Source organism: Macrobrachium rosenbergii, chromosome 16 (genome assembly GCF_040412425.1).
Source record: "Macrobrachium rosenbergii isolate ZJJX-2024 chromosome 16, ASM4041242v1, whole genome shotgun sequence".
Lineage (NCBI taxonomy): Eukaryota > Metazoa > Arthropoda > Malacostraca > Decapoda > Palaemonidae > Macrobrachium > Macrobrachium rosenbergii.
The window spans coordinates 2,111,411-2,126,469 of NC_089756.1; the positions used below are offsets into that span (position 1 = coordinate 2,111,411).

Genomic DNA, 15,059 nt, shown 5'->3' on the forward strand with positions numbered 1-15,059 from the left:
AGCCTTACTAGAGGACGCCACTGGATTAAGAGCCAGTGACGACCTTGAGGGAGCTGACGGATTAGACCTTTGAGGTCTAGAGGACTTAGGTAAGTCCTTTTTCAAGGATTTCACCTTGGGGACAACAGACCTCGACCTGTCCTCAAGGATAGCTGGTTTAGGAAACCCTTGAAAGGAAGAAGAAGGAGAACCAAAAAGGGGACTACCAACACTCTCTCCCCCTGCCTCACTTACCACCTTACCTTCTACCTGGTGGTCCGGATCGACGCTCATTGGTTCGAGGTGGATATTGTTGGCTGCCACCTCTCCGCACAGGTTGTCTTCTTGGGAGGGTTGCGTCTCCTCCCGGATCCGTTCAATTATAGGGGCGGCTACTTCCGCCGGCACTGCAGCTGAGATCCGGGCTCCGGGGTAGAGGAGATTGCATATCTCCTCTGACAGGAAGTATGGCTTGCCCGACGCAATATTCCTCCCAAACCCGCCGACCCAGATCTTCAGGGTTGACAGCGAAGAGTCACGGATAATACGGTCAGACTGAAAAAAAGGGAAGGATTTACTGAAAATATTCTCCAACTGCCGTATATGTCAATATAAGACATTAAAGGCAAAAGGAGACTAAAGGTTAGCGGTCTCTAAAGCTTACCTACTCATCCACCACTAGCTCATACAGAGCGTAGCAAATCTCACAGCCATCCGGGTGCCAGACGACCAAGTCCCCAACGCGAACCGAGCAGCTGGAGAGTGAACGGCACACCTCATGGCCACAGGGTTGTTGGAGAACCGCTGTGCACCCAGGCTCCTGACAGCGTACCATCTGTAAGCGGAAAGACGATACATGAGTAACGTCGAGTTAAGGCCCGCCGGAGTAGGTCCGGCGGTAATAGGATACCTTAACCTAAATTATGGGTGATGGAACATGCTTATCATCAGGCAAAACCCTGCCGGAATTAAATCCGGCAGTATAGAATTAATACATGATACATGAGTAACGTCGCGTTAAGCCCGCCGGAGTAGGTCCGGCGGTAATAGGATACCTTAACCTAAATTATGGGTGATGGAACATGCTTATCATATGATAAAACACCGCCGGAAAAGAATCTGGCAGCAGAAATAGATATAAGTTATGCTACGGAATGGTCAACTACTAATTATGTAAACATAAGTACTCTAAGATACGCTGGTGTTATGGTACTCCGCCCTGATTTGCCACGAAAATCTCGTTATGTCACACATTATGGTAACGGCGGAAGAGGCAGAGAGGAGTCTTCGCATATGGCTCAACTCCCAACGCGCAGGGCAGGAACCAGATAGTGGAAAACGCCAACTAACCGAATACCATACCCACCGGAGTGGTAACGTGTACGATAACAACGAGAGATCTGACTAACCTGGCAGAGACTGAACATAGCGAAAGTCATGATAGCATCCCTGGGACTGTGTTCGATGCTCCAGCTAACACTGTGGAAAGCGAACAAACGAAACACCGGCCGATAAGGGGAAAAGTTAGCAGAGTGGCGGAAACCCGGCAAGCGGTGGCCAGATGGGTGGGTAACACCCTCTGGAAGCCGAAAGAAAACTCCCCACGGGGTGCCGAACGTAAGCGATCGGCGTCCCTCACGTAGGGAGATGTCTAGGTCACTCGCCAAAAGCTAACTGATCAGGTAAAGAAGGACTAGGCTACATACACGAAATGATCTGTGCAACCTTCGATCCCAGTCCACCCTCCAAAACCAAAGCTTTTTGGCTTGGACATGAAGGCCAGAATAGGCGCAACAGAGGGGGAACCACGCAAAGCCTAGCCACACCCTCCAAAACCGACAGTCTGGTCAGGTGGAAGACTATGAATTGAGGAGACCCTTCACTATTCTAACCTCACCCTCCAAAAACCTCACGGCCTGGTCAGGTGGGCTAAAAGGGGGGGCAACTACCTCACTAGCCTAACCTTACCTTCCAAAAACGTGACAGCATGGTCAGGTGGGCCAAGAGAGAACGAGGAACTCTCTCAACAACCTAACATCTCCCTTCAAAACCTCAAAACGTTCCTGGTCAGGAGAGCTAGGAAGCATAAGCATCGTGTAAAAGAGCCTATCCTGTCCAGCCTAACTCTCCGAAGCCGATTACGGTACGGCCGAGTAGGCTAGGCTAGAAAATACCTAATCGAATAAAACTGCCTGACTTCAAGAGTACTAAGATAAAAAAGGTAACCAGACAATGTGTGAAATATAAAAAACATATATATACATAGAATTATATACTATAAATACGTAAAAGACTCAGTGGCAGAGAAGGCCAAACAACCACCAATATACGGAAAGCGGGGGATACCCAAGATGGGCGACCCTGACGTCGAATCACACATAAAACTAATCCAAGAATATACATGTCATCCAACATCGTACACATCATAAATGATCATGAGCATAACAGTACCATCATGGAGAATGTACCAACTCGCTGGTAGCGGAAGGGGACCAGGGAAAAGGGAGAAATTATGATCAGAAAAGGGGAGGGGGAAAAACCTCCATCTCTAGCCTAGATCAGTCATGATACGGGCTCCCAACCTCCTACCAACGAAATGGTGATTTCTATATATATAAAACTCCAATTGAAGGAGTATGGATAAAAACTAGCAGCAACTTTATGCTAAAAACATGCAAAGACTGAGGGTCCAGCATGGCAGAGGCCGACGCAGCCACGTCCGGCTGCGTAGCGTTATTTACCTGGTAAACAATAAATTAAAGGTCAAATAAGATGCCTCTGTAAGAAAAAACCAAAAGGAAATGGTACTCAACTTAGTTGGGAATTCAGGAAGAGATGACATGATGAATTAGTCAAAATCCAAAGAAACACAGCACCATGGAAAAAACACGGTGTTGTCTGGAAGCGTGCTAAATTGGAATGATTACAAGATGGCGGCTGAGGTGGTGGTTGGCTGGGAGAAGAGGGTGAGGTATGTAACGGCTCCTCACTTTTCGGGGTTTTGAGATCGGAGAGCTCTGTAGGGCGGAGGCCTGTGGCAGTGGCACCACTCACCCTTTGTGTATACCGACACCATATAATGGCGTTCGATCCGGGGGTCGTAACCCTGGCATTGTGTTTAGCTTTTTCTCTGGTATATTTAGCAATACTTATACCGAGAAATATGTGCTAAAAGGATATTTCACTGGGTGACACAGGTCGAGCCCAGAAATAATTAGTAAAAGTAGTAGTAGCCTACATCTTCGGAAGACAAAGAAAAACCATTTTTTTTCTTGTCAGTCGCAGTAAAGAGAAATCGATTAACATTCCTTGAGAGATTAAAGAGATAAACCCTCTCTCTCTTTTTCTCTCTCTCTCTCTTTCTCTTGCCCATACCAGCACAAGAATGGCTGAATCTCTCTCTCTCTCTCTCTCTCTCTCTCTCTCTCTCTCTCTCTCTCTCTCTCTCTCTCTCTCTCTCTCTCGGAAAGGGTACTAATGTTTAAGATGACTTTGAAAAGATATTAATAATATAATTTAAAAGATTAATACAGTAGTAACAGGATAATAATTTAAGCTATATTTGATGTAGGATGATAATTAAAGTAAAATTGGGAGAGCACTGTAGTTCTGTGAAATTCCAAGTCTTTTTCTGGTAGATAAGTATCTCTCTCGCTCTCTCTCTGGCTTCAAAACAGTAGAATGGTAAAATTCTGGAGGGTTTTTTATGAAAGACTCAAAGGATACTCAAAGGATTAAAAGTAAGGTTTTCTTACGATTTTTCCGGTTTACGACGATTTTCGGCTTACGACCCGTTGTCAGAACGGAACCCCCATCGTAAACTGGAGACTGCCTTATGGCAAAATCATCCATATACAAGTTACTTTTTATTCCGAAAGGTAGATTATTATCAATATCATTTATTATTAAAGTAAACAGTGTGCCACTAAGGACACTTCCTTGTGGAACACCATTTTCAAGTAGAAATGTACTTGACAATACATCATCAATTCTCACTTGAAAAGTGCAATTTGTCAGAAAGTTTTGGATAAACCTGGGTAAATGTCCACAAATGCTGTTTTTTTATGTAACATTTTTAATATTGCATATCTCCATATAATGTATTATCATATGCCTTTTCAATACAAAAAAAAAAGACGGTTAAGTAATTGTTTTCGTTCAAATCCTCTTTGCATGTGGTCTTCCAAGTTAGACAGAGAATCTAGTGTAGATCTGTTATACTGTGACCCAAATTGAGTGGGAATCAAAATTTTATTTTCTTGAATGTGCCATGTTAGTTGAGCATTTACCATTTTCTCTAGTAATATGCATAAACAACTTGTTAAAGAAATTGGTCTGTAATTGTTTACATTACTGGGATCTTTTCCAGGTTTGGGAATAGGAATAATTATAGCTTTACACCATTCATCAAGAAATAAATTTCGAAGCCATAAGTGTTTGTAAACTCTAACAAGTGTGTCTTTGCCAAAGGTGCTAAATGGCAGATCATTTCAAAACAAATACTGTCAATCTGAAAACTCTCAGGTCCAAAAATTATCAGGCAGTTGATGGTCCTGCCACAGTTCTCACTATTTAGCTTCAGATATAAACCCAATCTCAGCTATGATATTTTTTCCTATTTAACAGGTCTAAAAAATCTTAGCAAAAGTGGAAAATTCCACAAAAATTAATCCAACCAATTATATAATAATATATGAGACTCTTGGACTCAAACCCGGGAACAAATTCCTGGGTTCAAGAGCCCCCCTTACCAAGTCAAGGTGGTCCCACATCGAGGGGGACTTGTATGTTGTGCACTCTCTCTCTACTTGTTGGTGTCATGGAGGTTCGTCAGTGATAGAGGAGCCTACACCAACCCGTGGGGGTGATCCACAACACTGGTAAAGGTAACTCAAGGTTTCTAAGAAAACCAAGCACCTGGGGTGACGCAGGTCTCCTTAGAAGACTGCACACCTGAAGCTCCTGAATCACGAATCTTTTGTGCATCAGTTGCTTCTACGCGAGACATAACCTGAAGCCTCAGAATCACGAATGGATCGATCATCAGTTGCTTTTTCTACCCGAATGTCCACAGAATCTCGAGCAGAAGAAGGATTATACCAGTCTGTGGAAGTAACTCCATGATACTGGTAAAGGTAACTCAGGGTTCTGAGAAAACCCGAGTACCTGTGGTGATCTGAGTATACTGCTCGAGGCTCGCACACCTGGAGGTCACGAGTGGATTGATCCCCGTTGCTCCCTCTACTTGAGTGGCCAAGGAAACTCGAGCAGAAGAAGGATATACCAGTCCATGGAGGTAACTCCAAGATACTGGTAAAGGTAATTCGAACATTCGATGAAACCTGATTACCAGGAGTTACACGATTCTCCTTGGAGGTTCACGCACTCGAGCTTCCAAGTTGCCTACAGCACGATTGTCAGTTGCTCCCTCTACCAAAGTGTCTGAAGAAAATATGGGTGGAGGTACATGCTAGTCCGGGAAAAAGACTTCCTAGAACTAATATAGGTGACACAGGTTACCTCTTCAACATGTCATATCTGAGGAGACCTGAGCACCTGGTGCTCCCGTGTTGCAGGGTCTTGGAGAGGCACGCGACATGGTTCCCGAGTCCAAAGACGTGGGAGAGCACCATGTAAATGAAGGCATGGGAGAGCATCACGTAAATGAAGGCAAAGACAACGATATCGTTTCTCTTCTTCAACTTCTACACAAGACCATCGCTGTCCTGGGACCCTTACAGCATTCCCATGTGGGAAAGTGAAGAAGGAATGAGTGCACATAAACTCTGAACTCTCTCTCCCTCTCTCCAAATCGAGCCATGGGTTCCATGGGAACCCGAGCAACAGCTGCTTCATGCCCATAGACGAATCAAAATGAGCAATCAGCAACAAATAGGGCGATACTGCAAGTATTGCCAGCAAGAGAACTTTTACTCCCAGGCACTCAAGCTCTATATCATCTTAAAATACTAAAATATTACAAATGTCAAAGAAATTTCAGCATACAAACATTCCTTCATACAGTGAAGGAATAAAATTCTCCCCGAGAGAATAAAACTCTCCCTGAGAGAACATACAAATGTCACAGAACAAAACATGTAAGCAAGGTGAGAAAACCTCACTGCCTTGGCAATGCTAAAACCAGTTTGACACATCATTGACTAATAAAAGTTGTAGGGTTTGCGTATATCAGCATGAACCACTATATCAAAATACTGAATACGTAAGCTCAAAAGTAAAACAAGTTGTTTTTGCATATTTTATATAACACGTTATGTTCACATACTGTGTCAGCAACATCAACAATACACTAAAACATAAATATAAACATAAACAAAGTGGGTGTAGTCAGAGTTAACTATGTACAGTATTCCATCACCTTGTTTAAAGTTAAACAGCCGTTTCCAGCTGTGGTGAAAGTAATTCCTTGTGTAAAAGACTGACAGTTTGTGTATTGTGTAGGAACAATCTAACATTCGGTTTTCACAGTCTTTCCTATACCGACTAATGCTTTCATCTCTGCTTGTTGTAGATGACAAAAAGCAAAAACTGAAACAAGCACAATATTGTACCATACAAGAGAAAATAGCCAAAATCATCAAAATATTACTAACACCGATCTGACTACCAGGTCGGCATGAAGAAATATGACAAAAAAAATAAACATTCCAACACCATCTGGTGGGAAACAGATGACTACACTGACAGCCCAAGAAGGTTACCCAAGCGTATTTTTTTTTTATGCCAATCGCACCAAAAGGCACAAAGATAAAGCTAACTTCATCAGTAGGTAAGATTTGTTTCAAATATCTTTTCCATGGTAAAAATAAATTATAAACACAAAAGATGCATGAGGATTGAAAGATAACATATGCTGCCCAACAGATCATAAAAGCCATTAAAAAAGGTTGCAAATATATATACAATATAAAAAGTAAAAAGTAATTTAAAAAAGGAACTGGCTTGGGGAGAAAACTGAAATGCCTACTGAAACAAGAGTGCAAATACTACATATGAAAAATAATCAATGATTGCAATACTACAGCATTCTTAAACCTTTAATATTGGGGGAGCATTTAATGAAAGAAAGAGGCTAATCAAAAGTTTGGTCTGGAGCATTCCGTCCCTCAGATTCAACATTGGCTTGAACATATGACGGCCGAGTTCTGAACATTTTAACTTCAAATAGTAAGATTACAAAAGCCTTCAAATTTATGAGATGAGAGTTAGTGAAAATGGATGGGAAAAATTAGTACTGAGGACACTGAAGTGAGAGATAAACTGGGAGAATGGATGAAGAGCAGAATTTTAATAACTGAAGAAGCGCTGGATGGCAAGAACCTCGTGTTAATGAACATACCTGGCAAGTAGGTTAACAATCTCTCGACTAGCATAAGGAACGTTGAGTCCTTACAGTCATTAAGCCGCTTGCGGAGATTCTCTAATCGTTGGTAACGTGACATTGGTCTACCAACAAAATCTGCAAATTCTTTGGAATATTCACCCTCATTGAATTCTTTAGGAAAAGGACCCAACAAAGCAGTTATCTGAAAATGTACAGAAATGCATTACAGTACAGTACTACAATCAAATGCTAACAGATTTTCAAAAATATGCAGGCTACGCGCAATAAAAATGTCATGACTTTAACGAACAATTATTTTCAACACTTACGGTAACAATTGTGCATCAAAATATTACTTGCAGAGATTTTTTACTTACCTTATTTAATATTTCCTTTTTGGATTTCCCCATAAACAAAGGTTCACCAAGGTAACATTCTGCTAATAAGCACCCTAAACTCCACATGTCAACCTGTTAAATAAAATAAATGTTTGAAATCAAAGCAAAGCAATATTTTCAGGAAACCAGGAAATCACTTCAAATACTGAGTACACCAAATCTACATCATGGTTCCAAACCAAAGTGTTATAACTTTAGAAGCCTTCAAGATATGCTCCATCTAAGTATGTCTGATACAATGAAATATGCTTTTGTAAATAATAATAACAATCTTCCTTTGGTTCTGGTTACCAATGAGAAGCAGTAAAAAATGTAACAATTTTCTCATTTACGCATTATTGTCTAGTTGGATCAGACGAACTTGGAGCCAATTACTAGCTAAAGAGGAAGTAAATTTTATTTAGAAACCTTCCCTAACAAGGTGCGTATCCTCTTCTTGACTCCTTAGTCTCCAGTTTTAAATACAGTAGGCAGTTTGGCATCAAATTTAAGTGAAAAATGAATATTCTATATCTCTGTGTACACTGGTAAAAGCAGAGAAGTCATAATCGCTAGAACATTTACTGGGTCTTAAATGGATAAAATGCAAGCATATATTAACCTATTTTACCATTAAATTGTACTTAAATCTATTGTGAAAAGTTAAAAATCCTTATATGGCTTCATACACAAGCAAAATCTGAACAACACTACAAGCTTTAATGAGTCATAAGCACATAAAATCTACAATACATTGTATTATTTACTGTAATATGTCTAATATATTGTTCATTTAAGCCATGAATGATTGGTTAAGATGAGAGAGACGAGCCCACAACCCCTTCCCCCCCTCCCCCTCAAGTAAACTGTAACATGGCCTAATAAGAACCCTTAGAAAAGAGACCAGTTTCTAAGGGCTGCTTCTTTCTTTGCCCTATAGCCAGATATAGCATAGAAGTGTTGCTTCTGAAATACCTAGTCCTCCACAAGTAAATCTGATAGCTAAGAATGGGCAGAATAAGTACTCCTCATCCTTTGCTGGTGACAGAAAATACAGAAAGTATCCAAAACATCAAAATCTCTAAGGAGAAAGGGACCAGTGAGGTTCCTACAAACCACGAGGTCAGGGTTCTGTCATCACAAAAGTACTAGGAAACATTTCCAAAGACTATGACTGGGCAGTCTTTGGGAAGTCACTGAGGCAATTAAATCTTGAAGCTGCATGGAATCATAGTCTGCTGACCTCAAGTTACCACTCAGAGAGAAGATTTGCTAAAACAAAGACAACAACCTAACCTCTTATCCTGCCTGGCAAAATGACCACTTCTTTGCTGTTGGCCGCATACTGTTACATTGCTGTTCTAAATGGTATACATTCCAACTTCTTCCTGATGAACACAAGTCAAAAGGGGTATCTGGGCAGTCCATACCCACCTGATGTGCACATATTACCACTAATGCCAAAAATCTGTAAACTGTGAAGGTTTTTTTAAAACTAAAAACTTTTCCCTACAAATCAAAGATGTAAGATGGAAAGGAATCTGAAAACCTTCCTTGAGGTTCATGGCTACTGAGAAAACCTCCATTGCACAGACATCACTATCTCCACCCTGAAAGGTTTTCCACAGGAAATTGATCTGCTGACCATGACTGATGAACTGTTTCCAAAAAGAAACTCAAGCAATCACACTACTGAGAACAGCATGGTTTACAAGTTTCGATGTCTGGGTGAGCCATGCAAGCCCCTTGATATAAGCTATGCTGGCCACACAATCTCAATACTAGTGAGGCAACTTCAAACCCATTGCAATGACAGGGCTACACACCAGCATTTTTGGATGTATTGTACAGTGGTTCCTCAGCGTATGAATGATTCATTATTCGTAATTTCGTTATACGAAGTAAAATTTTCAGAATATTTTGTTTCTGTGTAAGAGCTAAAAATTCGATTCGCGAGCTGTTTGGTGGAAAATGGCGTGCAGCTGGCCAAGATTCCCTTGAGGAAACTGAAATGGTCACAGTATACAAAATCAATTTTGTTCATATTTTGCAAGGATAATAAAAGGAATCAATAGTGTGTGTCCAATTGTGTGCCTGTATGTCTGAGAGAGAGAGAGAGAGAGAGAGAGAGTAATCAGTGTCCAGCAGATGTGAAAACAATCCCTCAAGTATGTATGATTGTCGACGTGTTTTTTACACTTGGATATTTAATGCAAGGAGATTATGCCACAACACATCAACTTGGCAGAATTTAAAATTATAATCCAATAAACATGACAAATTTTTAAAGTAATTTGTATTTTTCCTAACTATACAAACCTGGGGTCCTTTACAATAGGAATTACTTTCAGTGCAGCTGGAAAACGGCCATTTAACTTAAATAAGGTGATGGAGTACATAGTTTGAAAATTTTCCTGGCCTAACCCGTCCAAAAATGTTTAATTATGCGATCTACCCACCTGTTCACACTGTTCTTCTTTCACTATACAATCCAGCTTACGACAACAAAAACCACAAAACAAAACAGACTAACAAGCCAAAATTACCGACCTAACCACCAGAGAGCTCTCTCTACCGTACTACAATCTGTTCAACTGTGCCGCCCGCGTTTGTTTACATTTTGCTCCCTCCTGCCATTTTTGTCCTATGACGTCACTTCCTATGACGTCACAAGAAGATACTTTTTAAACATAAACATAAAGAATGCTTTGCTATAAAAACATCTTATAAAATTAAACATGCTTTTTATACATTTTGTAACGCCCATGCCACTTCACTAACGCAGAAAATAAAAATAATGATGATTAACTTATAAAACTAACATATAATCACACTTACCTCCTTCTCCCTCCCCTCCAGCCTCTTCTTATCCTAATCCCTTCTAATCTCCATTATTCTCCAATTCTTTACCCTCTATGTAATTTCTAATACTTTCTCCTGAAACTCCAGCTTCGGTCAATACATTAGCTATTTGATGCTTTCCTTTTATCTATCTCACCTTCCTTATTTCTCCAGATTCTAATGTTTCTCTTATTGCTGCAATATCAATTTTTAATCTCTTACTACTTATGCCAGTACTTGATTTTATTGCAGTCATAGGGGTTTTACTATCAGTTTTAACCAATGCTTCTAATTTTTTTCCTCCTACTATCTCTTCCCACAAATGTTTGAAATATATCAATCCTTCTATGGCCTCCCCCACACTCAGAGCTTCTGCTTCAATGGTGGACTTTGCTACAATTCTGGATTTTCTGGATTTCCACCATATGGGACTTCTCTTACCATCTGTCAATGATATCACATAACCTAATTGTTTATGACCATCTTCAATATTCCCAAATGAAGCCTCTGCATAGGCTTCCCAATAATTCTTTTCTTCTAACTCACTATTATCACTTCTCCCATTATGCCCTTGGTTTTTCTCACTATTTTAATCAGCTTTCTCATATCCTGAGTTGTTCCTTCTTTAGAAGCTTTACTTAATTCACAAACATCATATGATATTTCTGGCATGGTACGTAGCAATACCCCGTTCAACTGTCCTACCACTGATCTATATTCTGTTAACTCCTTTTGCCCTAATACTCTATTACCTGTAAATCTTCTAGTTCCTGGTTCTCTTATAGAATTTATATACTACCACTGATTAAGACAAATTCCATTTTCCTTATGCTCTACTATTACTCCTATATACTTAAAACTTTTACTTTCTTGTTCTCCTACTTGCAATTTCCCTTTCAATTTCCCAACTGTATCCTTTAAAAATCCTTCCCTTCCTCCATAGCAAAAATCATCTACATGTGTACATAAAATACCGTTCAATTTGTTGTCTTTCCTCCAAAAGAATATATTAGGTTCTAATCTACTCCTCTCGCCTTTAAGCTCCTCAAACACTTTTGCCACCTCACAATACCATGCCTTTGCTGCATCCTTGAGCCCATAAACAGTTTTCATCAATTTTCATAATTCACTCCAACCATCTTCATTAGGTGGTTTTAAATATACCTCTCGTTGTATTGCATCACCTTGTAGATACGCATTTTTTACATCTAACACATAACAATTCCAATCTTTCAGTTTTATTACCGTTAAACAAATTTTAAAAATTTCGGCACTGCATGTAGGAGCATCTTTTTCCCATTTGGACATTTCTTCTTCAAAACCTCTAGCTACGAATCTTGCTTTACATATCCTTTCCCCACCTTTTACCTTTTCAGCTACTAACCATCTTGCAGATATAGCTTTTTGTCCAACGTCATTTACCTCTTCATATACCTTGTTTTCTCTCCAACTCTGCAGTTCTTTTTCTTTAGCTTCAATTACACTTCTATTTTCAAATCCTAGCAAAACCTCTTCTTCATCTTCAATTTTTTCTACATGACTATAATCTCTTAAGTTAACACATCCCTTGTCACCTGACTGTGAGTCTTCTACATTGTACGAATCAGCTCAAGATTTGCTTGATATTTTTCCTGCATGATTCAATATAGTCCACTCCTCTACTTGTCCTGTATTTTTGTTTATAGCTCTAACTCTATCTCCCTTTCAGAATTTGGGTATCTCTTCTATTAACTCATCTTCTATTACCTCACTTTCTTCTTCTATTACCTCACTTTCCCCTTCAACTTCCCGTGTTTCCTCTGCCAAATCTCTTTCTATCGTGTCTTCTATATCTGCATTAATTCTCCAGCCCATTATCATCTTTCCTTCCTGCCCATCTATATTCCCTTCCTTTGATGCAAGGGTTTCATCCCTCACAGGTTGTTTTGTCTATTTTAGGTATCTTCTCTTTTTCTGGGGAATAGTCTTTGAATCCTAGTAACATGTATTCTAGCTACTTCTCTAAGAGAATCCCCATGTTTAACCACTACTGTTTTACCTGATACTCCCACTACCTGAGCAGGTCCTCTCCATTCATTTTCATTTTCTCTCTTATATAATAGCTCGTCTCCCACTCCTGCTTCTTCAAATTTATGTTCTCTGACATTTTTGTTTAGAGCAATTCTTATTTTATTACAAGACTAATTTTTGATAAACACTTCTCTGGCCTTATGCATTGCATTCAATGTATCCCTTACTATGCTTTCTTCCATACCTTTCTCTTTGCTTGTAAGCCCTTCTTTGGCTGAGTCGGTTGAGCTTCAGACTGTCAATCGATGGGCCGGAGTTCAATTCCCACGACCGGCTGATGAAGAGTTAAGAGGAATTTATTTCTGGTGATAGAAATTAATTTCTCGCTATACTGTGGTTCGGATTCCACAATAAGCTGTAGGTCCCGTTGCTAAGTAACCAATTGGTTCTTAGCCACGCAAAATGTCTAATCCTTCGGGCCAGCCCTAGGAGAGCTGTTAATCAGCTCAGTGGACTGGTAGAACTAAAGTATAATTTTCTCTATGCTTGTAGGACTTGAACTTTCTTCTCCCATTAAATTAGGCAAAGAAGGGTTTCTCCCAAATACTAATTGGTTAGGGGAGAAACCACCATTATTTATTAAGCAGTTCCTTGCACTCACTACCCACCTTAATGCTACGGACCAATCCACTTCCTCGTCATCTTTCATCTTTCTTAAGCTTTCTTTGATTAAGCCTACCGTCTTTCCACACAATCCATTACTCCATGGAGATTCAGATACTGTGGCTAATACTTTAATATTCCATCTTTCTGCCATCCTTCCTACGTTTTCACTTTGAAATTCTCATCCACTGTCTGATAATATTTTAGAAGGTGCACCAAACATAGCAAACCACCCATCAAAAAGTGTCTTTATAATAGTTTCTGGTTTCTTGTCTTTTATCCAAAAAGCCTGACAATACCTTGTTGCCATACTACCATTACCAAGAACTTTCTCTCCTCTATCTCTCCCACATCCATTGCTATAACTTCATTAAATGTCTTACTCCAAGAAAATCCCGCTACTGGTTTAGCTGGGTTTCTTTTATATCTTTTACATACCTCACAACTTGTGATTAAGTCTGTTAGTAACTTTTTTATTTCCCCTTTTCTTTCTTTCTCAAACCGTCACTCCACTGCGCTTCTTCTGTTAGCTTCCATATTCTATCTCCACTTCCCTGACCAAATTGTAGATGTAACTTCATCATTGCACCTTTAATTTCCCTTAGACTCTTTCCCTTCCATCCCTCCAGTAACAATTCTTCTTCTACCTTCCTCCTCAAAATTAGTATTCTTAAGTGGCCCTGTTCGTCTTCTCTTAACTTTATCTTCATTTCCCCTAACACTTCTATTTTAACACAATTCTCTTTTAAATTTATAGTCATACCCATTTTACTCACGGTTTTCTTACCTATTAACCACGGTACATCACCCTGCAAAATTTCTATCTTCAAATAAAACTTTTTGTTTTTCAATATCACTGGTATTTCCATTACTCCTTTCAACTTGTATGATGACTCACCGAAATTAAATACTTTATTAGACTCTTTCTTAGTATCATTCATTCTCCTCAACTCTTCCTGGTTCAACCCCACAACAATGCGTGCTAGTCACAATTCCCCACAAACTGTTGACATACATCCTCTGTCTAAAATTGCATCAACCTCTTCCCAAGATTCTTCCTCTATTTTACTAACTTCTCCTATATAAACTTTTTCTTCTTCTTGTCCAGGTTCTGATTTCTTCTTATTTGGAAATTCTGAGGACAATCTCTGGCCCAGTGCCATTCCGATTTGCATATTGCACACAGCGTTACTTTCCCTTCCCTATTTAAAGGATTTCTTCCACCTCTACCTCGATTCACCTTTTCCCAATATCTTTGGTTTTCCCTCCCTTTCCCAAAATTTGCACAACCTTCTGATCCTAACCATTCCCCCCTCCTCTTTATTCCCTAATCCCTCAAATATTCTTTTCATTATCTGTGACACTGTTTTATATTCCAACTTTTCTTGACCACAAGCTGCTAATACCATTTGTTTTTTATTTTCTGTGAGATTCGATTGTTCTAGTACATGAAAACCTTTTGCTTCCCCTTCAAGCATGCTTTTCCCTATCGCTCTACTCTGCCTTTTCATACTTAACTATAAAATCTCTCATCTTTTCACTAGATTCTCTTTCTATTTTAAAATAGTTTTTCATTTTACTGTAATTTTGCATTAACACACACGTCCCCTGCAAGATGTACAGAGGGCGTGCGGGTCCACGTTGACTCTAGACTGAAAAGAGTTACATTTTTTACCCCCTACCCCAGGACATACACGCTGGGGATAGGAAGGTTTGGATGATTTCTCCATAACAAAAAGTGTAAAGTTTCCCACCAATAATGCAGAAAAGAAAGATGTCAGGCAGAGAGCGGTGAAGAACAACGTCCGTGCGCTACGACGGCTGAAAGCAAATTGGAATGTTTA

At 39.8% G+C, this 15,059-nt stretch overlaps 1 protein-coding gene across 1 annotated transcript in view; it reads right to left on the reverse strand.

The window, feature by feature from the left end:
* LOC136847050 (uncharacterized) overlaps positions 1-15,059 on the reverse strand; it is a 194,365-nt gene that overhangs the window by 39,222 nt on the left and 140,084 nt on the right. Inside the window, exons 7-8 of the mRNA XM_067118291.1 lie at positions 7,702-7,794; positions 7,340-7,526 (exon numbers count right to left, since the gene is read on the reverse strand). Of these exons, the coding sequence (XP_066974392.1) occupies positions 7,340-7,526; positions 7,702-7,794 (280 nt within the window). The remainder of the gene's footprint in view (positions 1-7,339; positions 7,527-7,701; positions 7,795-15,059) is intronic.